Source organism: Egretta garzetta, unplaced genomic scaffold (genome assembly GCF_000687185.1).
Source record: "Egretta garzetta isolate BGI_Z169 unplaced genomic scaffold, ASM68718v1 scaffold56, whole genome shotgun sequence".
Classification (NCBI taxonomy): domain Eukaryota; kingdom Metazoa; phylum Chordata; class Aves; order Pelecaniformes; family Ardeidae; genus Egretta; species Egretta garzetta.
The window spans coordinates 10,238,873-10,263,630 of NW_009260182.1; the positions used below are offsets into that span (position 1 = coordinate 10,238,873).

The window sequence follows — 24,758 nt, forward strand, 5'->3', positions numbered from 1 at the left end:
AAACTGAGTAGTGTTACCAAAAAAGGGAGAGGGAGGGATTGTGTTTTGTTTTGACACAAGAAACCACAAGAGAAATAACTGTCAGCAGTTCACAGATGCCTGTTTGAAGTTCAGTATTTCCGCACTGGTTTTCAGCACATTCTCTTAGAAGTGACTAATAGCTTTGTAGACAGAGCATATTAATAAATCTTGTAGCGAGCCATCGCCTATGTATACAGCTCATATGCATCGGGTTATGTTGTAGTAGCATGGGCATACTAGATCTTGACCTCAAAATAGTCTGCATAAAAATGAATGAGAAAATAGGTGAGGGTCAGGGTTGTTCTCTGTGCTCTGAAGCACTGGGAAAAGCCTGTAGGTTCTACATTCTTATGCTCTGTAGGGAGTAGAAGTCAGGTTTTTGCATGTGTCATGTTGGATGTTATGTGCATATTGCAGTGGTTTAACAGAGTCTTAGCAGAGCCAGTAGCAATCTGATTTTATTGATGTAAGCTTCTTAATACGGTAATGTTTGTATCTGTTCCAAAAGGAAAATTGTCCCTACAAAACAGCCAGTCAATGATATTCAAGTAGCTATATTAACTAACTTAAGTCATCCAAATATTTGCAGAACAACTTTAAAAGTCCTCAGATAATTGTTCTAACGTTTTTTAGCTGGGGGAAGACAGACCCTTGTGTCACCCGCATTTTCTTTAGATGAAAATAAAGCTCTGTTTTGCTCAGATACAGCACTGAGTGGCGTAACCTTGTAGGCAAGACTTGGGTTTGGCAGATCTGGGCATGGAGGATCTCTGCACCTGACTTCTCCCTCTCGGTACCCAAGCAGGTGAAGATGCTGCTGTCTGCACACCAGCGACACAGCCTGCAGAGACACCTCTAGGCAGCGTGCTGGGAGGTGGCTGGGGCTGGTCCTTCACAGCAGATGAAAAAGAGGATATAACCTTGGCCCACTTCTGGGAGAGATGCCTGTCCAGCTCAGCAACTGCCTCTGGGAGCTGGTGGGGCCTGGGAGGAGGTCTCGGCAATGCTGTCTGGACAGAGCCACGCAGCTAAGGAGCAGTGTTAGATTACAAACCGTTACTGAGGCAGGCTTTTCTAGAGCCAAGCTTAGTAGCTCCTACTAGGAAGAGCAACTTCTCCACTGAAAGACTCAGAGCTCCTCAGCAAGCAGCTCCTTGCAGTGCTTTTTTTCATCAAAAGGCAGTTTTGTTGGTTTTGGTTGATTGGGTTTTTTCTCTGCACAAGAGAATGATCTTGCTGTGACATTCAGTGCTTTGTTGGTTTTTTCCAGAAGAGCCCACTTACTACACTAGCTGAATCACTTGCTGTAACAGTGAATGCTTATTTCAAAAAACATGTTGACAGATGAACATGCTGTTTCTTTTTGGAGAGAACCAACAGAAGGCCGTTTGCTATTTAGGCTGTTTTCTGGCATATTTTATATCAAACCCAAGTGTGTGTATAAATGATTATGTGCTGTGCCAATACATGGCCTGGCATTTCACAAAAGAGCTGAATGAGATAGGTGCCTGTATTTCTGACCTATTTTTCTCCAAATTCACTTGAACATCCACTTCAAAGTACAGAAGTACAAGTATCTGCATCATGGGTGACTTATGGGCATGAAACAGTCTTTTGTCTTCACCTGGCAGTCACTGGATGTGCCCTGTTTCAAGTTTGCTGAGACAATTTAGTTCCACTATGGGTAATTAAAAGATGGGGTTTGCCTTGTTAATTTGGGTATTTTAATGAGCACTGACACCTTTATGGTTTGAGATGCATCTTTATTCTAGGATTCTATAGAAGCATCATACTTCCTAGTATAGTAAAACAGAGTATTACTGCTTTAACTTCTCATGACAGTACTGAAGTAAGCTTTTTCTTACCACAGGATCTGTGCTCTGAAGAGTAGTTTGTAAAAACAGGAACTATGCCACATTTTAGTTCCTGTAGCAGCAAATATTTTTAGATACGTTGTAAGGATCCTGATCCCAATGAATTAAGTGAATGATTTTGATGGGAGCCACATCTGGGCTTTATATTGCACCAAAATGTCAAACAAAAGGATTAATATTTCTGAAATAATCCACTATTAAAAAATATGCAAAGAATAAATCATTGCTAATGCCCCAAGTCCCGGTTATTCCTAACAGAACCTAAGCTTTGAATGACAAAAATTGCTTTGGAAAATTTTACCAGTGATCTCTTTAATGCAGCCTTGGTTAGGACCAGTAGTCAAAATATTGACAAATGTTGCTGATAGCAGTCAGTGTGTTATGACTAATTCCCTTGGAATTTAAAAACACGTTGCAAAGGGGAAACAATGTTTCAAATAGTGGATAACAATGTTTCGCATAACAAGTAACAATGTTTTGAATAATGAGCAACAATGTTTCGATAGCATGTGACAATGTTTCAAATAATGTGTAACAATGTTTCCAATAGTGTGTGGCAATGTTTGGGCTAGCTCGTAACAATGTTTCAGATATCTCGCAACACTGTTTTGGATAATGCATAACAATGTTTCGAATAACAAATAACAATGTTTCAGATATCTCGCAACACTGTTTCGAATAACAAATAACAATGTTTTGAATAACAAATAACAATGTTTCGAATAACAAATAACAATGTTTTAGATAACAAATAACAATGTTTCTAATAGTGAATAAGTAACTAATGTTACAAAGTGGAAACTAATGGTTAAACTTACTGAAGTTACTTGTTTATAAATCTAAAAAGCTCATTCATCATTTAAAAACCTCTTCTGAAGAAGGAAAACCAGTCTCATGATGATGATAAGGAGTTGAAATTCAGTCCTCATGCCCTGCAGTCAGCTCATCCCTGGGAGGTACTGGTACTCTGAGCTCCTCTTCGTGGCTGTGTCTTCTCCAGAAAGCGTGAGCAGAGCTGCTCCCGCTGGGGTACCGCCAGCCCTGCGTGCATCCTTTGGCAGGGCTTGGCCCTGCTTGGCTTCGTTGTCTTTGCTCACATAGTCAGGTTATATCGGTGAAGGACGTATCACACTAAATAGATATTTCGGAGCCCATCATAGGAATGCATGAAGACCGACACAAGCTCTTTCTGCCCAGGTTGTGAGCTGGCTCCACACGAGGCACTGCAAACACAAACTGTGTATCTTAAATAGTTCATAGCGTGCTGAGCTAATAAGCCTTGCTGTGCAGCCGAGCGTACCGCCTTTTGCTATCACAGGGTACAGCTGGGCAGCTTGCAGGCTTAGCTGGGTCGTGCCTCTTGAGCTCAGAGCACAGGCAGAGGGGCTCCTGTTTGTCATCGTCCATCCATCCCAGCAATTGTTTGAAACGTGCCAGCATGCAGCGAACTGTGAGGGCATTGGAGAACTTGTGATGGATTATAACTTGTGTTATACCTCTCAGAAAACCATGAGAGCCTGTGTATGCATTTGCCAGATCTTCTCACACCACTTCTGTCTTATTAGCCTACTCTTGAGGTACTTGATACATCTTGATATACTTCTATCTCCATGTACTTACTAGTTGCATATACTTCTAAGTTAAAATTGTTCTCTCTGTTTTTCCTGGTACTTGGTAACGTGCTTTCAATGCCATTTAAAACAATCATTTTCTCATTTTGCTCTATTTCCTGTGGCTGAAGGCCTTTGATTTAATAAAGCTGGATTTTACAAAGGATTAATGCACAGTATAATAAGCTGGATCATATAGGAAAACAAGTGGGTTTTGAGGAGGAAGTGGGATTTGGTGAGGAGTGCCATTACCAATGAAATCAAGAAGAGTTTCCTAACTGTTGAATGGATGTTAAATTATTATATTCTGATAATGACTTTCAGAAAATTCATTATTAGAAAAAGCTGGATTTGCATGCTAAATGTCCAGACATTTCTTCTGAATCAAACATTACCTAAGTCTGTCCACATTCGTTGGAGTGCCTGAAATTGTAAAGCAGAAAAATGTGTCTTTAGAATTTGGAGCACTTTACAATCAAATAGACCAAGACAGCTCCAAGCTTGCATTGCTACTTCTCCCCTGTGGTTGGGGTTGGAGTGTAGTTCACTGTATTAGCATAACTATTTTGTATGTTTGAATATAATTAGTTTCAGTTGCACAGAGAGGTTTGATATTTGAATTTCTTTTTGCTCCTGTAGAGTGAAATATAAGTGTATTTCCAGAAGGCAGAGGGTCACTCATCAGGACTGGGCAATTCTTGTAGGCACTGTACAAGCTCTTAGGATGCATTTTCAAAGCCAGCTCATACCAACCCAGGACAGCACTGCCTCGGAAAGGGGCAAGTCTGTCTGCTTTGCTGGCTTCATCTCTCTGCCTCCTCCCTTTCATTCTGAGTTGGAGAAGGATGTAATTAATTTTAAAACTCCATTTGATTTTAAGTTGGATCAGCTTGAACTGGCCTTGAAGTCACTGGTGTCAACAAAGTGGAAATTGAACGAGATATGGTGGGGGTGAGGGGGACCCCTTGGCAGTATCATGGCCTTCCACCAGCTGAAGGCGGTTGTGGAGCTGCGCCGGGGGACCATTACGCACAGAGGCGTTCCAGGGAGCTGGCAGACGTGCCTGCAGTGGTGTTTTTAGTAAAGCTTAACTTTCTGCATTTTAATAGTATATAATTCTGGCCAGTGTGTCCACGTGTTAAGGATAATATATTGGAGTGCAGTCATAAGACAGCCTACGTTCTTCTTAGGATTTTGTTTTTTTAATTACACTGCCACCTGTAATAGCTAATATATTTGAGTCTTATTTGACATTTTCATAAAAGTGATACAAATTCATCCTAGTAGTTCTTCTTTATTTACAGTGTCTGGTTTTTTTTTTTTAATTACATTGCCACCTGTAATAACTAATATATTTGAGTCTTATTTGACATTCATCCCAGTAGTTCTTCTTTATTTACAGTGTCTGGTTTTTATGTGCTCCTGAAGCCAAATTTAAAAAGCCAGTTTCCTCTTTTATTTGCAGCGATTCTTCTGCTCCACTCTGCAGAGCTGCTTCATCCTCTCAAAGCACTGACACAATTTTGAGGAAGTGTGAGTTTCTGCTATTACCAGATGTCTCCTCTTTAAAATACCTGGTACTACACAGGTTTTTTTCCTTATCTTTAATGCTTCTTTAGGTTAAAAAAGCCCACTGAAATAATTTATATTTATAAATTTAATATTATTAGAGGCAACCAAGATGAGAAATGTTTGCAAGTAAAGGATTCCATGATAAGTAAAGGATTCCATGATAACTTCCTGTGCCAGTTCAAAGAGATTTTGGCTGGGGGATACCACAGGCTTCTTTACAAAGACCTCTGTGGGAATCCTGCCCTCCAAAAACCAAAAGAAAACACCAATTAGTGGCTTTTGTGTTTCCCCCTTGCTGCACTAACATTTTCCCACTTGCCTACCAGGTAGGCTGAAAGGTCTTCAAGGTGTGGTAACAGCTGAAAGAAGCACAGGATCCATATCCCACGTCCTGCATAGAGAAGTGTCTCAAGAGCATTCTCTTCAGTGTTCATTGCCTTACTAGATTTTGAGAAAGTTTGTAAGGGAGAAAGGGCTTGAAAAGCAGTTTTCTTGCTCAAAAGCTGTTAACTGAAATAAGGAATTGAATAGAAATACATTTCTGCACCCTTTACTTTTGAACTTTTTTTTTTTTTTTAAATAAATTTTGCAGTTTGTCATACTTGGATGCATACTTCAGACCAAAACCAGCCTTCCGTTCAGCTATTGTAGATCTCCCAGTTGCTTCTAGGGGAAATAAAAAAATCCACAAGTGATGGATAAGTGAGTGAATAAATGGTTTTAAAATATATGCTTTTAGCTCTCAGATATTTTTTTTAATTGATACTCCTGAGACACACAGAGCATAAGAATGCAGAGTCTCTTATTGAAGATTTTATTTCTGCTTAGAATCTGAGCTGCAGGGCAGAAGACCACCATGAGCTCTGTGCTAGCCAAGCTTTTAGCCATCTCCTTTCACAGCCTACCACATACACGGTGGGCCAGCTGAAGAAGGATTTCGGCTGAACCTGGCCATCAGGCAGTACATTGCTTGGTGTAGGTTAAAGCAAAAATACTCAGTTACGGTGGTCCCATGGAACCTTTCTGCAGTCTGTGAATAGGCAACGAATAGGCTCTCTCTTCTCCTGCCAAGCTGATCATTTACACCAGAGCTCCATGTATGTAAAATTAAATTGTTTAGAGAACTGTTGCCATTAGCACTGCAACCACAACTAATGTTGATGACTTGGGAGTACAAGCCATGCTCTTTTTTGTGTGTGTTTCACAAATTGTGCAAGCATTTTGAGTACCTTAATTTGGAAAAAGCAGGTCTTGAAATGGAATTTACAGACCTGTGATAGACCTGGTGATGAGAATAGAAGTCTTGAAAATGGAAAGGATGGGTATAAAGTCAAGCAAGAACACATTCATTGAGATTGGGAGATCATACATAAAATATGAGTAAGGTTGAATTAATAAGGTGGAATGAGTATACCAGTAAGGGCTTTTACAAGTAAAACAGGATGATTGTGATTATTTTAAAGAAAGTGTGTTACTTAATTTAGTATCTCCTGTAATACTGGCACTAATTGTTAAAATTAAAGACTGATCTAGTAGGTACTGTTAGTGTTTGGAAAAAATGAGGAAGTTCCAAATACAGAAATCAATACTTGAGAAATGCAGCCAGCTAAAGACACATTTGGGTTGTTATTCTCTAACCCAGAGTCCTCTGGCCTCTAGAAAGAGGAGTGCTGAGAAAATAGCTTTGCTGGACCCACTCTTTATGCTTTTACAAAAGTATAAAGCATATTTATTGCAATGTATAAAATGTCTTTGACATTCTGGATCAAATCTGTTTAGACTGAGTGCACAGAAGTAAAACCCACATTAGCAGCTTCATTTTCATATTTCCAGTGGAATTTAAATAATTCCTTTCCCTTTCAGAGATTTGTTGAGGGTTTTTTTGCTGAAGACCACAACATGTCTAAATATTTGTCTTTATTTGTTCGCAGCGGTGCAAGAAGCAATTACCATCAGTTGATTTATCAGAGTTCATTGTATTTTGAGTGCTGTTGAAGTCAGCAAGCTGTGCAGGTGGAACACATGGTGCTTGGAATATTTTCTCTGCTTTATATTACTGATAGGAGTTTGTGTGCTAAGTTCTATTTTTAATTATAGACTTAGCAGGAAAAAAGATGCCAGATTCACACTATTTATAAATATGTTTGTCAAAACATATGCTCAAGGAAACACAGGTTCTGTGGTTAGTCTTTGACCTTTAAGTTTTTCACTTGATGCTTGAAAGTTGGCAGTTTTTTGAAGTTGCTGTAAAAATTGTAAAAATAATTTGTTATATTGTGTTCTAATCGACCGCAATAATATTAGAACAGGTCAGGTAGTCCACACGGGCCCTGTAAGCCCCCATGCATTCCCATTTTAAATTCTAGGTGCCTGGTAAATTTTAGATTATTATTAAATATATAAGTACTGTGATACTGCAGCAATGAGTGGGTGCAGGCATGCAAACTTACGTGACGTTTGACTGTATCGCTAATCTGAAAGACTTGTCACATTTTTTCCAGCACACGACCACAATCGACGTATCTATGTTCAAGTTCCCCTTGGGCTAATAAACCCTGAGCTGGCTGCAAATATTGAGTGCCGGATTGATACTGCCCTTTGCAGTCAGATGGACGCTTTGGAGGAAAAAAGTGATCTCCGCGGTTTGCAGACAGAGAACAACATGGAACAACCGTTCAGTGTTAGCTCGCTGGTATGTATGGCAGAGAAATGCTGTGATGGCTTAGCACCCTCTCCTTCAGATAGGAAATGATTCAAGAGAACTGTTCAGTAGTGTTGGCTGTCAGCTACAAGGGTCTTTTCCTGCATCTTGCCAGTTCCTCGCACGATCTGCCTGATGGTTTTGTTGGAATTTATTTTATTTCTATATATGTGGTTTATGGGGTTTTAGCTTCTTTCGGCAATCATGTTTTTAAGAAGTTGAAGTGAACGTTTTGAATAGAAAGAGAAAAAATTTTCATCAAAGTAAGAGGAAACAACTTGCAGCAGCCATGTATTTAGCCACTTAACAGGAGGATAGTGATTATAATAAGCAGCTGTGCTGCTTCTTCCGTAGAGTTCTAAGTTCTTAGGCTTTAACTGCCTCGTTTGAAACTGGAAATGAGCATTTGAAGTGAACTGTTCACTGACCAGGGAAACTCACTGCTGGTAGCTGAGCTATACCCAGTAGTCATACCCTACACATCATGTACAGGAGTCTGAGTATTCAGAGGCTCCACCAAATGATTTCAACAACTTAAGGCAGAACCTTACAGAATTTCATGTGTAGGGGATTCTAAAGAGGACACACTTAGTGTTGCCTTTGGTAATTTCTACAGGGGTTTACATCATTTTATCTTTTTTTTTTTTTTTTTCCTGGGATGTTTTTGTATTTGGAAGGTTCGGGGAGGAGGAGAAGATCACTTCTTATTTGTAATTGCAATCACAATTTATTTGCAATTAAGAAACATGTTAGAATGCCTCAACTGTGGCTAGCGGTGGGGAAACCAGTGCCTATTTCGAGAAAAAGACTGAAGATTTCCCTTGAGTTTCTTGAATGTGTTCACTTACTGAAACGTAATACCTGGTTCTCTTGCTAAACTCTCTGTTCTTTTTCAGAAAAAGCTCGTAGCTATTCCTGACCACACAGACATCTCTGTGACCCCAGAAGAGAGAGTACGTGCCTTAAGCAAACTTGGCAGCAATATCACAATCAATGAAGATATCACTCCGCGTCGTTACTTTAGATCTGGAGTAGAGATGGAGCGAATGGCATCAGTATATATGGAGGAGGGAAACCTGGAGAATGCTTTTGTTTTTTATAATAAGTTCATAACGTAAGAAACTATTTGTAGTCATTACAGCTTATATTGCCAAGTAAACCAAAATGAAAAGTTGCAGGGAAAACAGGGCACCCCTTTAGATTAGGAGAGAAATGTTCAGTGTGTTCTTGCAGAATAGCTTTGTTCTTCGGAGGTCTTTAACAACAGGCTTTGTTAAAATTTCAGCTCGGCTGTTAGTATAAGAGTCCTACCCATCTATTAACTGCCAGGCGTGAACTAACCTCATATACAGAGGTTTAAGTTTACTGTACCAGGCTATACTCTGAGCGCTGTTTCCCACAGATTATTCTCTATCTATCAGTATGTTGTTTAAATACAGTGTGTGGCTTAAAAAGCAATGTTTAGATAAGATTTCTGAGCCTGTAATAGTTACACCCTATGAGCTTCTACCGATCTTAAAGGTGGCAGTATTGCACAGAACTTAAAAAACATGAAAAAATGGCTTTTTGCCTCTTTTAACTTTTCTTCCCCAAAAGGATTAAGTATATTTTATTGCTTCTTACAGGACTAAATGCAAAATCCACAATATATGTTCATTGTATGATTATTCTCCCCACCCAAAAACCCAAATCCAGACAACTTTCATTACAACTCTCAAAATAGCCAGCTGAAAAATACATCAGTGGCTGATTCAAACTTTTTAATTACCTAGTTTTTCTGTAGGACTGATTGGTTTGTTTTCTTGCTTGTGAAAGGTTTGGGGTTTTTTACATGCATATTTTAAATTTTTATAAAAGGAGACCTCCTTTCCCACCCCCACCCCCTTATTTGCCTCATACTCTGAAAACCAGAACAAATCTTTCTTACTCCACTTAAATTTAAAGGTATGCATCTCTATAAAAAGAGGATCTGGAGGTGAACATTGCACAAATTGCTGGAAGAATGAGACCAGCTGTGTATTCCAAACTCCTTGCAGCTGAGTGTTACCATAATTTAGATGTCTGGGTAGGTTAATAACACTGCAGTTAGCTGTGCAGCTTGGTCTGGTAAAAATAACTGCTTTAATGTTAGTCAGTGCTGCCTTCTGCACTTCCCATTTACGATTCAGCATTTCAGCTAAGGACAGATAAAGACAGAAGAAATAGGATTTATTAACACTGGCTAAGGTGAAGGGCACTTTGGAGGGCTATTTTTAGGTGCTGGCTGCTAGTCAGTCTTTTTTTTTTTAACCCAACCCAACTACTAATGAATACCAAAATGTATTCACATGTAGAAAATAATGTCCTGTCATTACTGTCTGTGTCCTATACAAATCTGTACAAGAATGTAAGTGTTATTTTAAACAAATGAATGTGTAGAAACCTGCTGCAAGTCACCTGGAATTCAGTGTTCAAGAGTTATCTGAAACTGATTTTTCTGCCAACGTGAAAGCTATTGTGGATATTCCTCTGGCTACGGGGGTGAACACATGCTTGTTTCATTTTCTAGGTTGTTTGTAGAAAAGCTGCCCAGTCACCGAGACTATCACCAATGTGCAGTACCAGAAAAACAAGATATTATTAAGGTAGGGTTATGGTTTCCTGGTCTTTAAGAAATGTTTCCACCAGAATCTGCCCACTTGCCCAGCACCCCGTTTCCCTCAGCGCACACGTGGCCCACGGCAGCCACCGCAGCTTGAATTTCTGATACCTTTCTCACTAGTCATTCATGTTTTATTTCGGTTTAATCACTTGACCATTACTGGAAATGAAATTATCATTCTAAAAACTAAACAAGGACAGTCTCTGAGTAAGTTGGTAGGTTGTTTGAAACCCAGGTGCATCTATTTCTGAAAGTTTACATACTAAGAATACACTAATTTAACAGTACTTAGGGTTTGATTCTGGTCCCAGTTATGTGGGTGGCTAATGGTCCAAACTGACTATTGCAAACAGAGGGAAAGGGAGATGTGTGGCATTGCTGGTGTCTGTGCAGGATTTGTTTGCCCTGCTAAATAATCAAAGTATATTTTTGCTTTCTTTATTATCAAATATATATTTACTTAGTTTTTTACCAGATTTTTTTTCTCCACTTGTATATACAAGTTTAACTTTTTTTTTCCTTTTTATTTTATTTTTTTTTCTCCCTAAAAGAGATTTCAATTACAGCCTTATACTGAACTTAAAACGACTGGAATTGCCCCATGAGTAGCATAAGTGCCTCATTTGCTTTGTGCTGCCATATTCGCTTGCTTTCTCTACTATTAAAGCTGAATAATGTCATATTCAAGGCCAAAAATGCTTCATGCCAAATTTTGACTGTGGCCCACCATCTAAGGAATCATCCCTGTTGAGAAAGGGCATCTAACGTGCTCCCTCCTGTGGCACTCGGTGGGATTAAGCACATGGTCTCTCTCCCTTGCCTGCAGCCTCTGAATTACTTTGCAGCAGCCCCTGCACCAGTAGAAGGCGTTGGGCATTGGGTTTGTTTTACAAAACAAAATTGTTTTGCCTGCCAGGGCTATCACAGGAAACTACATGTGTAGCTATCACTGCAAACAAACTATTTTATTTTATTTCCGACCTAGAAATGGGCATACGCAGTCAGATTTCTGTCCAGGGAGTCCCAGAGAAAAATGTGATGATCCTACCTGAAACACTGAAAGTTTGACTTAGCTTTTTTATAAATTACACCTACGTCAAAAATGTTAGTCATCCCACACCTATTAAACAAACCAGAGATAACGGATCGCTACAAAAAGGACTGATCTTTCCTTGAGATAAGTAGTCATGTCACAGCTTTCACTGATACAAATTAATACAGCTTTACTGAAAGCAGCGTACTACGGAATTTTCACAAGCTGATGATTTAGTGTGTATTTCTTCCTTTCTTTCCTGGGAGAAGAGCAGCTTTTTTTTATTATTATTATTTTGTATTTTTGAAATCTGTATTACAGCTGAGTTTATTTGCCACGTGGTTATTTTAAAAAATTAAAAATAAACTGATTTATCTCTCCCTCTCCCCCTGCCAAAGAAATTGAAAGAGGTTGCATTTCCACGGACAGATGAATTGAAGAGAGATCTTCTAAAAAAATACAACTTAGAATATCAAGAATACATGCAAAAGAAAGTAAGTTTTAGATAGTTATTAAATCTTTGATATGAATGTTTTTTCTGTTATATAAATCTTCTTAAAAATTAAGCAGTAAAATGCCAGTTCTACAAGAACATAATAATTTCACAGGCTGCTTAGGATGACTTTTCGCTTTTCAGAATCTAATCGGTTGGTCATTTGAAAGCAAGTAATGCAAGTGTGTGCTTGGAAATAAATGTGCTCTGATGTTTACATAAGTCTATGAACATCTGAATAGGTCTTGGGCACACTCTGATTTTGTTTTATAAAGGGGATACTCTTGATACACTTACATGAGTATGTGGAAAGGGTCCCTTGGCTCTGCATGTGCTCAAGTTTGAATTGACCTTCTTTGAGTCCTTAAGTAACCATAAATACTTTCATCGGGTGTATTAGAGTTCACTCAAAACAGGACCTGTAGTTTTAAAAACTTGTCTTGGAAAGAGAATCTGAGAAAAACCACCTTTTCCTTCCTTCCCTTGAAATGGACCCAGAGAATTAAAAAGAAAAAAAACCAAACAACCCAACCCCTGCAGCCCATATTCCTGTCACCGGTTGGTTTGAGGCTTTCTTCCCTGCTCTGATTTTGTTCATGACATTTAAGAAATTACTTTGCCCTGTTTTTTTCATTTGCTTCTGGAGATGCTTGAATGCTTTCCTTCACCAGGGAGCAGGAAGGGCTGATGAAACCCAAAGCTCCCCTTGCAGTTCATGGAACAGGAGGTGGCTCGGGGCAAGGGGGTATAGACCCCATGGGGAAGGCACCTAACATGCCTGAGGCTGGGGAGGCTGGCACCAAAGCCAGGCTGAGCAACCCAGGGAAGCTGAGGAAAGAAAGTAGCAGGAGAAAGTCAACAAACCCATCCAAACAGCAGCGACAAGCAAGAAAACCAGATCACAAAATTGATTATGAGATCTACCCAGAAAACCCGTGTGCTCATGGATCTCTTTTTTCCTTGGAAATTGTAAGGGCTTGTATCTAGTCTCCTCACCACCAGTACTCTGAGAAGTCTTTTTTTTTTTAATTACTCTGTTGTAACGGGTAAATGCGGCAAGTGCTAGCACTACTGAAGTAAGAACACCAAGTACCACAGGTACGCAGATAGGAAGCTTTGTGTTAGGAGTTCATTACTTACTGTATTTCCGTCCATATCATGACACTTCTGGGGATATAGTTTTACTTGCCAGTTCAGCAAACAGGTTCCAAAAGACTTAAGTTTTAATGGCAGAATTTGATGGTTTTATTAAACAATTAGTTTGCTTCTTTCCCTTCATTTTTGTAGCTTTTTTTAGTGTTCTGAGAATGTCACTATTTTACGTATGTTTCAGAACAAATGTAAAACTGAATTTCTGAAGAAACTAGAGCATCAAAAGCTAATAGAGGCAGAGAAGAAACGAATTGCACATATGCGGCAACAGCAGCTTGAATCGGAACAGTTTCAATTCTTTGAGGATCAGCTTAAGAAGCAAGAGCTAGCTCGAGATCAAAAAATCAAAGAGAGTGTGGTTATGTCTGAGCAGATAGATGGAAGTATGCTATCTTGTATTTCTGTACCAGAAAACAGTTCCTTATCTACTGCGCTGCTTGAGAAAAAAGAGAGGAGCGGCACATCTGGCTGCGCTGGACAGTCACCTCCAGTAAGCCGGGTCTTAAAGCCAGCAGCTACTTTAAGCGCAGTTCAGAGTAAGTGCAGATTTTTTTTTTGTTTGTTTGTTTTACTTTTTTATATTATCTGCTTCTTTGCTGCTTATAGTAGTCCACATATTACATATGCATATGTATTTATTTACCATGAGGATGTGCATAGTGCAATGGTTAATGTACACACAACAATCCCATATAGTTTCTTCATTTTAAGAGCAGAGATTAGTTGCACAGTTTCACATTTTCCAGTTGAGTACCAACAGACAGAGCTAGAGATTGAGCCTTAGTGTTTCTGTGGAATGAAGTCTGAATCTTGCTGTGGACTTCAAGGGAACAGAAGCAGAACCTGTGGTGGTTCACCCTGGAAAGCCCTGGACTGGGAATTGGTATCGGCTCCCTGTCACCTCCCAGGCAGGTTAATGAGCACATCCCATGGACTGGTGACCTCAATTTAGGGTGAAGTGCTTGTGCTGTAGATTTATTCTCATTAGAAATCTGTGATGTGGTAAGTAGAATTCTTTCACTTTTAATAATTTCCTGTAACTGTGTGTATTTCCTTATTTTAGGAAACTTCACTGCATAAGCTGCAAATGCCTCTCTTTTTTTGTTAGCTCAATTGGCCGAAGCACTCAGAGGCGTCATTTTGCCCAGGGATCTGTGTCACAAATTTCTGCTGCTAGCAGAGGCAAATACAGTAAGAGGAATAGAGACCTGTGGAATTCTCTGTGGAAAACTGGTACAGTTTAACCCTCACGTTTGTATGGGGAAAAGCTTCTTTGACAGTGCTGTATTTTCCTGTAATGCATCGATTTCAGAACAAAAGCTAATATAAATGATTAGTCTTTAATGTAATTAACTTCATATTATAACCTGAGTGGTCACTTCAGCAGTGTGGGCTTGCCTTATTGGGGAAACATTTGATCGAAGTTACTCTGCTCTCATTATAAAACGTGGCAAGTTTTTCAGCATGCTGTATGCTACAGGTTTTTTTGAGTACTTTCTCTGGCATTCATCTAAGGTAAGTGAGGTTTAGTTACAGGACAATGAAATATAAAGACTTAGAATCTACTGGAGTAATCAAATTCATAATGGCGCAACAAAAAAGAAGAAAATCCCCCTATCAAGCTGTAGAACATCTGATTTTCAGGCCAGTTTTTTCCTTTGACGTAGATAATACTTAATGTCCTTTCAGAGCAGGGAATGATGTGGCTGCTGCTGGTACACAAAGAAATTTAAAGGTGATGTCCAAGCGTACTTGAACTGTATAAAGAGAAAGAACAGCAAGAGTAGTGATGTTCCAAGTTTCACAGAACATACTTACAGTATTCTGAAACCTCTTTTTATCATGTCTGTAATTTTTTTAAAGGACATCATTTTCACACTTGTCTCTGCAAGCATTTCAATCCAACAATCTCGTGTTGTTACTAATACTTCCCTATATGATTTCATCCTAAAAGCTAAGGCGTGTTCTCTGGTGCAGTAAGTCAGGGTAGCCACGCTGGAATCAACGGAGTGATACTGCTTGGGTTTAGCCGATAGGCTGCCACCTTTCAGATTCTGATTTAGCACTTATTAGTCCATTTGTTCCGCTCTAAGTCAGTGTTTGTTTTATAGACACATAATGAATTTACTATTACCCATGTAATAGTGCCAAAGCAATCTGCAGGACCAGACTACTGCGACATGGAGAATGTGGAAGAATTATTTGGTATTCAGGATCAGTATGATCTCCTCACTTTGGGTTGGATCCACGTACGTATGACTCACCAATTCTGGATTTTCGATATCAGCTCTGCATACTGTGTGAAAGAAACCCTGCAAATAACAAACTAAAGAAATAACTGGAATAATCCAAATTAATTTGCTCACTTAAATCTAATTGTAGTGATGTAAATGAGCACTAATATTCTCCACAGATGATTATTTGTTAATGAAGTTGAGGCATCCTGTTGACACAATGGCTCTGCTTTTGCCAGTGCAACTGTTGTTTATGTTGATTTAGGGGTATTTTATTACTTTCTAATGCCATCTATTTTTATACTGTTTTCAGAAGGGGGGCGGGGAGGGCAGAGGATTGTGTTGTTTAAACTTTATATTCATTTTGATTTTAGGGGGTTTGCCCAATCAAGTCCTTTCCCTTTGTCTTGTGCTTCTTCATTCCACTTCTTCCCCCCCATGATCAGAAAATTGCTTGTACATCTGGTTGTGAATGTGCCTCCATAAACCTCATACTGAAAAGCCACCCTAACAACGTAGAATCTGGGTTAATAGGAACTTAAGAAACCGACCTGGGAAAGTACTGACGCTTTCAGTTATAAATTATTGTTCCTCCTTGAATGTATGTCGACCTTGATTTGTAAGAAATATTTCATGATGTTGAGTTTTCCCTTTCTTTTTGTAGACACATCCAACACAAACTGCATTCTTATCCAGTGTTGATCTTCATACTCATTGTTCTTATCAGCTAATGTTGCCAGAGGCCATTGCAATTGTTTGTTCACCAAAGCATAATGAGTGAGTTCTGATTTTTCTAAGTAATATTGAGATATTTTCCCCTGCTCCTTATCTTAAAATTTGATCAAATATAAACAGCACGTGTCAACTGGGATGAAGTGCAGGAATATTGTATTGTGAGTTTGTTTTCTTTAAGTTGTTTAGAGTTACATTCCAGTCAGTCTATATGCACAAGATTGTTTCTGGCTTCTCTCTCCTCCTTCCTCCCAGCCCCATGTTTTAAATTTTATTTATTTTTATATTCTGCTCAGCCAAGTAGTAATGACAGGAGCTGTTTTTCTGGAGATCTCATTGCCAGTGCCCTGCCACAGACCGATCTTCATTCTGTCTGATGAAGGAAGCAGAGGGCTTAGGTGTATTTCTCTAGGATGATATGAAAATTGCAGTTTGGGGAGTAGAGGAATAAAGATCACTTTTTGGATAATAAGGCCCTAATTTTGTATTTCATAAAATACAAGCAGTAAGTATCTGGAAACACCTGGAATTGTCTAAGTATTAATGTGAAGGTTTATAATGGAACAGGTTGCCCAGAGAGGGTGTGAAGTCTACATCCTTGGAGATATTCAAAACCTGACTGGACATGGTTCTGGGCAACCTGCTCAAGGTGACTTTGCTGGAGCAGGGGGGTTGGACTAGACAGTCTTCAGAGGTTCCTTCCAACCTCAATTTTGTGACTGTCCTGAGGTGGGCTTGGAGTTCCATGGCCCCAGGGCTAACTCCATTGTTTAGCCTGTGCATTCCTTCAGCCTTTCTTTCTGGCTGCCTGCCCCTTTAGATGACTTCTATGAATCCCATTCTTGTTGCCTAACTTCCTATATGGGCCATTCAGGTAGCAGAGCTGTAAATACAGATTGCAAGGCAAGTGCACAAGCATTAGGCTTTGTAACCCAGAGCACAAATGTCCCTATACCTTTCCAAATCTCTGGTCTTGCAAACTTCTTTCACAGTTGATGCTAATACCCTGTAACACACTCTAACCTGTTACTCCTATCTGTACCGTTTATTAATCAGGGGCTATCCTGTAGTTATCAGGTATTAATGTTCTTTACAGAAGGGTGAGTTAAGTAACTTTTTGTTTAATACTCAAAGTATTAGGTCATACATATGCAACAGTGCATTTTCTCATGCTTTTTATGACCTGATTGCCTAAAAGAGTGGGGAGGATGTGTACTCTCGCTAGTCCTTTACATGGCTGGCTTAAAGGCTATTCTCTTTTAAGTTGTTCTTCTAGAGTTCAGTGAGTGAAATGCATTCCAGACCACCTAAATTTCTGCTTTGTATCTGTTCCTGTATGAACTGGCCTTGGCCCCTAGTAGGCCAACCTGCCTAATGGGAATAGCAACAGTACTGTGGGTTTTCTCCCCTTCCCCTCATCATCTCTTTCTTTACAGGAATACAGCTCCCCTTGATTTCAAATATCTTTAAGAATCCAACCCAGCCTTAGCTTCAGTGCATCAAAGGTTACTGAGTACCATCCTGTTGTTCTTCTGTTAAGCTAAGAAATTTGTATATGAAACCTTGGATTTGTGTTATGGGGGCAGCACATGACAGTAGTTTCATCTTTTGCTTTCCAGCACTGGCATCTTCAGACTTACTAATGCTGGCATGCTAGAAGTTTCTGCTTGTAAAAAGAAGGGATTCCATCCACATACAAAGGAGCCTAGGTTATTTAATGTAAGTATATAATCCAACATGGTTTTGAACATTCAAATTCTTGCCCATGGTTCTGCTGTAAGCAGAAATGATATGTGTTTCAGATTAGGTTTCTTTATACTCCCCTCCCCCCCATTTTAATAATTCATTACCCTTACTTCACTGACCAAGGTAGACATCAGAAATCTACTTAAGCAGTCAATAGCAGCCATGAAATGTGTTACAGGCTGCCATTCAAATGGTGGCTAACCAGAGGCAGTTACCATCGGTCACCACTTACCTGCTTTCAGAAGCAAAACCTACAGTTTCAAGTGGGAGTTGTTCCTGAGCTCTTCAGTTTTTAAACAAAGCATTCAGCTAATCTCCCCAGCTGTGGTGTCCCAACAGAACATCCCAGCTGCTAAAAAGTGCAGATGTGAGTAGATTAGGCCCCATTTCCTTCATTGCCCATAATTTTCCCCTGACTTTTCGCAAGCCTTTCTCAGTGACTACCCTAACTTTTGATGTCTTAATAGCATAGTATGCTATATGTATGGCTGAACAGTATAGTCAGTCAGAATTATCAGAATGTCACTGTTGTCTGGAAGACGACAATCTTTACCTTTGAATAATTAAGATTTTTTAAAATGGGGCTCATGTCAAATACAGAGCATCTCATATAACTCAAAATAAAATTACTGAATGCAGAGAAGTAATACGGAAAGACACTGGAATTTACTACTTTGTTGTAGGACTCTCAGAATGTCAGTATTATTGCTCAAAAGAAGGAGAGGTTGGGTTTCTTTTGTTTTGTTCTTTTATCATTGACTCTAGGGATAATGAGAAGGTAGTCTAACTGAAAAATTTTAGGACTTTTGTTCCAGATAGGCTCTTTTCAGTGGTCCTTTACAGACTTAGTTCATGAATGAAGTTGTTACTGGCCATATGAGCTCAGTTATAATCATTAGACCCACTGCTGGTATCACATATCAAACCCAGATGTCCTTTCAAGTACAATCCCCAAAACACATTGATCTTCCAACAGAAATGGTAAGATCACAGCCTCATTTCCTGGAGGAAAAATATCAGGGGTGATGGTACAGGAAGCTTCGTGGAGCATGATTGGAACAATCCTAATCTGCATCTGTCTGATTGCTGTAAAAGCTCTTCTCCACAGGCCCAAATCAAGCTGTTACTTAGTGGCTAAAGGAACAGTGTAGTCCTAAATGCTTTAAAAATCCATCATGTGGGCAGATGCATCTGCAACTACTGGAGGAAGAGAAGGAGGCCAGGCTTCCCTTACTCTGTCCCCCACGCACCCGTCCTAATGCAGCACCCAACACCTTCGCCCTCCATCTCAGGTATCCCGTGCTGTGGTACATAAAGGATAGCACAGAACTATCGTCTCTTTCACAGGCCAAGCACTGAGCAATATCCACTTTAGAAATAGTATTTCTGGTTGTATGGTGTAGTCTATACCTATGGCGGTCAGGTGTGCCTGTGGACAGGCACAAGGATAAGTACAGTCAAAGTTAGATAGGTGTAGTATTAAGCAGGCTCAGAAAATTAAAAGGAAACACCAGCCCTCATATGCTATTTTACTGAAACTGATTTCTGTGAGTAACGGGTTGACTTCTTCTGCAGCCGTGTACCCATGTGGTCGGGAAAGACATAAAGATAATTGTGCTGGATCTGAGGTGATAGAGACGGAGGATAGAGATGTTACTACTCAAATGGCCAAAACAGAAAAATGGATTCCAGTTTTTCCTACATTTTCAGAAATTACTTTTATATTTATACATTTTAGATTGAATGGTTTGATATTTATTGCTCTAGCCTGTTTTGGAGTTATTTTGTTGCTCTGTCAAGATGGAGTTCAGTGGCATTACCCCTGAATCTGTAAACAAATCTCACCTATAAAACACAACAATAAAATGAACTTCAAACAACAGCAACTGTGTTGAAACAAGTAATGATTCTTTTGTCACTTGTTGGCATCAATTGCTTTCTGAAAATTAGAGATTTTTAACAGTGATTGCTTTTTGTGAGTTCCATTTACATTATAAGTAGTAGAGTCAAATACATCAGTTTGGGTGATTTTTTTTAAGTCTTTTTCCCCATTCCATCATCGTATAGCTCAAGTTTCAGCTCAGTTATTAGGCAGAAAACACTTACGAAAATACAAGTCAAGTCCTTTACCCGAGAGCTGACCCTCATCACATCTTGGCATAGCAGAGATGCATCAGGGTCCCTTGGAGAAATGTGTCTTCTCCAGCAACCCTCTAGTAGAAATTTTTATTTGAATCAAGTTCTTATCCTGAAAGGGATTCCCTGGACCTGTCTAGAGTTAGATAAAAAGATCTAGATAGAGTTAGAAGGAAGAACCATACAAAGTTATTTGCTCTAACAAGAGTTTTATTTAGTATCTGTTCCAAGAACCTAGGTGACCTATACTTTAAATAATAAGGTTAGTACAATAAAGTTTGGAACGTGTGCTAACGGTCAGAAGCTGGACAAGATCTGGCACCCAGGGGTTACGCAGACATGGTAAATAACAGGTGCTGTGGCAAAGAGCTTACAGTTTGAAAGATAACGAGTAACAGGCATGTGAGGTAAACTACTGAGTTTAGACAGGAAACTAAGTAACAAAAATAAATAGCATCCTTTATCCTGGACTGTAATGCACAGATTGCAGCAAGTTCCTTAGAACTGACCTTTCCCAGGTCTGTCTCAGTGAATTCTTTATTCATATATATACTTTTAAGATAGTATTACTGGCTTCAGCTTCTATGCATATACTTCTAGTTGAATACCAGTTGTCTAAATTATTGTATCTAATCTAATCTACTTTGATTACATTAACACTCCCCCCCCCCCCAAAAAAAAACAGTTCTGAAGAAAAAGTGTATTAAGCCAGCTTAATTACCCTTTAGACCTTGCCAGAAATTGCAACATAAAAATGATAGGCTGCACTCATCCTAGGGCATATGATAGGAAAGTCATGTGTTCAGTCTAATATTAGTGTTTAGCTATGCTCCCAAAGGAACAGGTCTCATTTCTTTAAAGAAAACACACGGAACTGTTGTGGTACACATGGTACACCTCTGGGACACACGGGGTAAAGAATTAGCTTTTCCAGCATGACGGCTGTGAATTAAGAACTGATGGGGAAAGATAATATTCCTGGATAGAGCAGAGACAAAGCAGAGTGCCCGTGCTCATCCTGATACCGAAGAGATGCTATGCTCCTTTGTGCCACCCAGGACTTCGGCAAAATCAAGATCGTTTCTGTTTGCAGACTAAAATGCCTACCGAGGCTAAACTTGGACAAGGTGCAGCCTGATGGCTGAGCATTTTCTAGCACTGGTATCACTGAGCACAAGGTGCCACTTTTTCTATTAAGCCCGGTATAGTGTAGTAACAAATTCATGTCACAAGATGGAGCTTCAAACCAGCTGTAATGGTACCACCACAAATGTGTGGGGTTGGTTGGGTTGTTTGGTTTTGTTTTTTTTTAAATAGCAGCAGCAATTTCATCGCATATTTAAAATTTATTCCAAAAAAATACATAGTATCCGATTAATTAGGGTCATTACGATGAAGGACTTATGGAATGAAATTACAAGAATGTATTTTCCTGAATACATTCACAGTAATACACTAAGGAGACATATAAAGATCAAGCAATTTAAAAGCATTTGCGGTGAACAATGGATGGGCCAGCTTCATCATATTCCTGTTTGCTGATCCACATCTGCTGGAAAGTAGAGAGGGAGGCAAGAATAGAGCCTCCAATCCAGACGGAATACTTACGTTCAGGAGGAGCAATGATCTGTTTAAGAAATAAAAGCATTAAGTACAACAGTCCACTGTGAATAAAATACATTTGCTATACAACACTATTAAAGCAGTGACTTTTGATATTAACAAAAACACTGTATCTGTGTGCTAGTGTCACCCCTGGCGCTACAGTTAGCCATTGCTGCAAAGAGCGAAGTAAAAAAGTTGTTATTTAAGTAAGTCTGAGTCTACATGCTCAGTTTCTCTGCCAGAGTCAGTCTGCCCAGTAAGAGCAGTGCCTCTGTGTATTTATGACCACATATGAGAAAAGGGGAGATGATTGCTCTGGAAACAAAATGATAGCCCAGGAGGGCTTGGAAAAATGAATGACCTATGGAGCACTCTTATTGGTATAGGTGATAAAATGATTGCAAAGCAAGGACCAGAAGATTTGAAGCAGCAGGAGGAAGATTGGCTTGTCAGAGACTCCTTCTTTTCTGAACTTGTAGGCCAAGGACAAAACCAGCATTTCCTCTCTCCCATCTCCATCAGCCAAAAAGGGCTGAAGAAGCTCACATATAGCCCCAGAGGAAAATGTATGCTGCTGGGTCCATGCTATTATTCTTTGGCCGTGTTGGGGCAGTTTGCAGAATTCACCATGAACAGGGAAATGAGAGGGCTCTCTTCTTCCAGCAACAAAGTTACCAGGTGATGATTATTTGCCAGAAGGTACAGACACAATTCAAAATAATGTACAAAGCACTTAGTTTGTAAAGTGTTGCCATGTTTCATTAGATTTTTGAGGACTTTGTACATGCCAAATCAAATAGTCTACAAGTAATTTCATCATACCTTGATCTTCATAGTGCTGGGAGCCAGAGCAGTTATTTCCTTCTGCATCCTGTCTGCAATACCCGGGTACATTGTAGTGCCTCCAGACAGCACGTTGTTGGCATAAAGATCCTTTCTGATGTCTATATCGCACTTCATGATGCTGTTGTAAGTGGTTTCATGAATGCCAGCAGACTCCATGCCTGGAGAAGTTACAGAACACTGAAGAACCAACTCCATACAGAGACTTAAAATTGTTAACACAGAACTGACAACATGAACTTCAGTGTCTCTTTGAAAGACATCAGTCTTCAGAGCTGTGGAAATCTGGGAAGTCATTCTGCAGCTGCCTAAATTATTTGCTTAGGAGTTCCTTGGTGTACAGCTCCCCTCTCCTGCTTACGCACACAACTCCTCCTTAAAAAGAAAGCTGGGGGTGTGGAATTGTAAAGTTTCCACTAGGCCTTTGCAGGCAAGCTCAAATGTCCTAAGAATTCCTTATATGGCCTTGGAATCATGTGTTTTCTTCTTTTCCTTTTTTTCTTCTTCTTTTTTTTTTTTTTTTAAATTGAGCCAGCTTAGAAACAGAACAGTCAAAATATGTCCTAATATCTCCAAGAATGCAACTACTTCATCTATTTCTGAGCTGAAATTCTGCCGATTGGCAGAACCAACACTGGATTTCTGTGTGACCTTGTTGCAAGTCAGCTGTCATGGCTGTTGATTAGCATGCATTGTGTTGGCTTTCCTCTGCAAAGGTGATGACCCATGGATTCAGGATTTGAAGCAGTCTTTTTGAAAAATAAAAGTAGTGCTTCCCCCCCACACCACCTCCCTGCAAGCACATTCGAACTACAACCCTCACACTATGGCAAGTGGCTTTGCAGCCTTACTTCTCGTAGTAGCCAACTGCACAATATACAAAATGGAATGGGGCCAATGCCAGAAGCCAGGAATAAACGTACAGGGTTTATTCTGGGAACGCATTTTGCCTTATTGTTTGACGTGAAGTTCTTCCCACCATATTAATAGTGCTGTTGTAAAAGACTGTTATACAAGGGGTGCTAGGACGTACCCCTGTATACACCTAAGTGAGTTAGCAATGGGACACAATCAAAAGAAAACAGGAACTTGATGTTTATGTGCTGTGTACCAAGGCAGAACAATCATTCAGCCTACCAATGAATGATGGCTGGAAGAGGGTCTCTGGGCAGCGGAAGCGTTCATTTCCAATGGTGATCACCTGACCGTCAGGAAGCTCGTAGCTTTTTTCCAGAGAGGAGGAAGAGGCAGCAGTGGCCATCTCATTTTCAAAGTCCAGGGCCACATAACACAGCTTCTCCTTGATGTCACGGACAATTTCACGCTCCGCTGTCAAGAGGATTCAATCTTTAGAATGGCATTCAGGAAGGACCCAGACATGTTGACAGGCTCTTCCCTTTCATTCTCCAACACCCCCCTTCCCCCCTCCCCCCATTTTTTAAACAAATCCTCTGCTAGTCTTGCAGGGGGCTTTCCTGTTGGATTCCTTCTTGTGTCTAATCAATGACAGAACCACTTCTGGTCCTTCTAAGGCTGCTAGAAACATTGTGCATTAAAAGAACTCCTCCTCTGTCAGCAGCGTGTCCTTACCAGTGGTCACAAAGGAGTAGCCACGCTCTGTCAGGATTTTCATGAGGTAGTCTGTCAGGTCACGGCCAGCCAGGTCCAACCGCATGATGGCGTGCGGCAAGGCGTAGCCTTCGTAAATTGGCACATTGTGGGTGACACCATCCCCGGAGTCAAGCACAATCCCTTCGAGAAGATAACACACGATTTATTCCCAGGTGCACATCCACACACCTAACCATTCCAAATGTCCATGCCATGTTCCCCAGAGTCCTACCTGTGGTACGTCCAGAAGCATAGAGGGACAGTACAGCTTGAATAGCTACATACATGGCTGGCACATTGAAAGTCTCGAACATAATCTGAAATGCAATTAAAATAATTGCCTTAACACTAGGGGCTTTAGCTTAGTTGAAGCAATATATTGAAAGAGAGGGAGAAGACAAGTTTTTCATATTTCTTGATGGTTGGTAATAACAAGGAAGGAAAACACAAACTCTAAATCCAAAAATATTTGTCCTATGAGCCATCTCCCTGTACCTGGCCTATATCTTTAAGATATGAATATAGACACATGCACATATCAAAAATAGTTTTGAATAGACCTGGGCATAAAACCAGCTTAAGATGACATAAAGCTTGGGCAGACTGAAGTACTCACATTCAGAGCGGATACACCAACTTTCTAAAGTAAATGTCTTAATATGCAAATATGACAGGCAGTCACTATGCACTTTCCATCTTCCATAAATAAGAGAGAGACTGCTGGACAGCATGATTAACTGAAATGATGAAGTTC

General features: G+C 39.9%; 2 protein-coding genes across 5 annotated transcripts in view; one reads left to right on the forward strand and one right to left on the reverse strand.

Annotated features, from left to right (window-relative positions):
* Positions 1 to 5,042: 5,042 nt before the first annotated feature.
* Positions 5,043 to 19,493, forward strand: STAMBPL1 (STAM binding protein like 1). Of its 2 annotated transcripts, none has more exons than XM_035897387.1 (11): positions 5,043 to 5,082; positions 7,579 to 7,769; positions 8,675 to 8,892; positions 10,327 to 10,402; positions 11,851 to 11,950; positions 13,508 to 13,633; positions 14,206 to 14,330; positions 15,209 to 15,346; positions 15,996 to 16,108; positions 17,683 to 17,782; positions 19,385 to 19,493. In XM_035897387.1, the coding sequence occupies exons 2-11, from the start codon at positions 7,686 to 7,688 to the stop codon at positions 19,439 to 19,441; spliced, it is 1,137 nt and encodes a 378-aa protein (XP_035753280.1). In that variant the 5' UTR covers positions 5,043 to 5,082; positions 7,579 to 7,685; the 3' UTR covers positions 19,442 to 19,493. The 2 variants fall into 2 exon arrangements, with proteins under 2 accessions (XP_035753280.1, XP_009640361.1); XM_009642066.2 differs by having other exon boundaries at positions 11,851 to 11,946; positions 13,279 to 13,633.
* Positions 19,494 to 21,427: 1,934 nt separating this feature from the next.
* ACTA2 (actin alpha 2, smooth muscle) overlaps positions 21,428 to 24,758 on the reverse strand; it is a 6,779-nt gene continuing 3,448 nt past the window's right edge. For all 3 annotated transcript variants that reach the window (XM_035897266.1, XM_035897267.1, XM_035897268.1), the window contains 5 exons: positions 24,237 to 24,321; positions 23,984 to 24,145; positions 23,531 to 23,722; positions 22,373 to 22,554; positions 21,428 to 21,572 (listed from right to left, as the gene is read on the reverse strand). In XM_035897266.1, coding sequence (XP_035753159.1) covers positions 21,429 to 21,572; positions 22,373 to 22,554; positions 23,531 to 23,722; positions 23,984 to 24,145; positions 24,237 to 24,321 — 765 coding nt within the window. In that variant the 3' untranslated portion in view covers position 21,428. The remainder of the gene's footprint in view (positions 21,573 to 22,372; positions 22,555 to 23,530; positions 23,723 to 23,983; positions 24,146 to 24,236; positions 24,322 to 24,758) is intronic.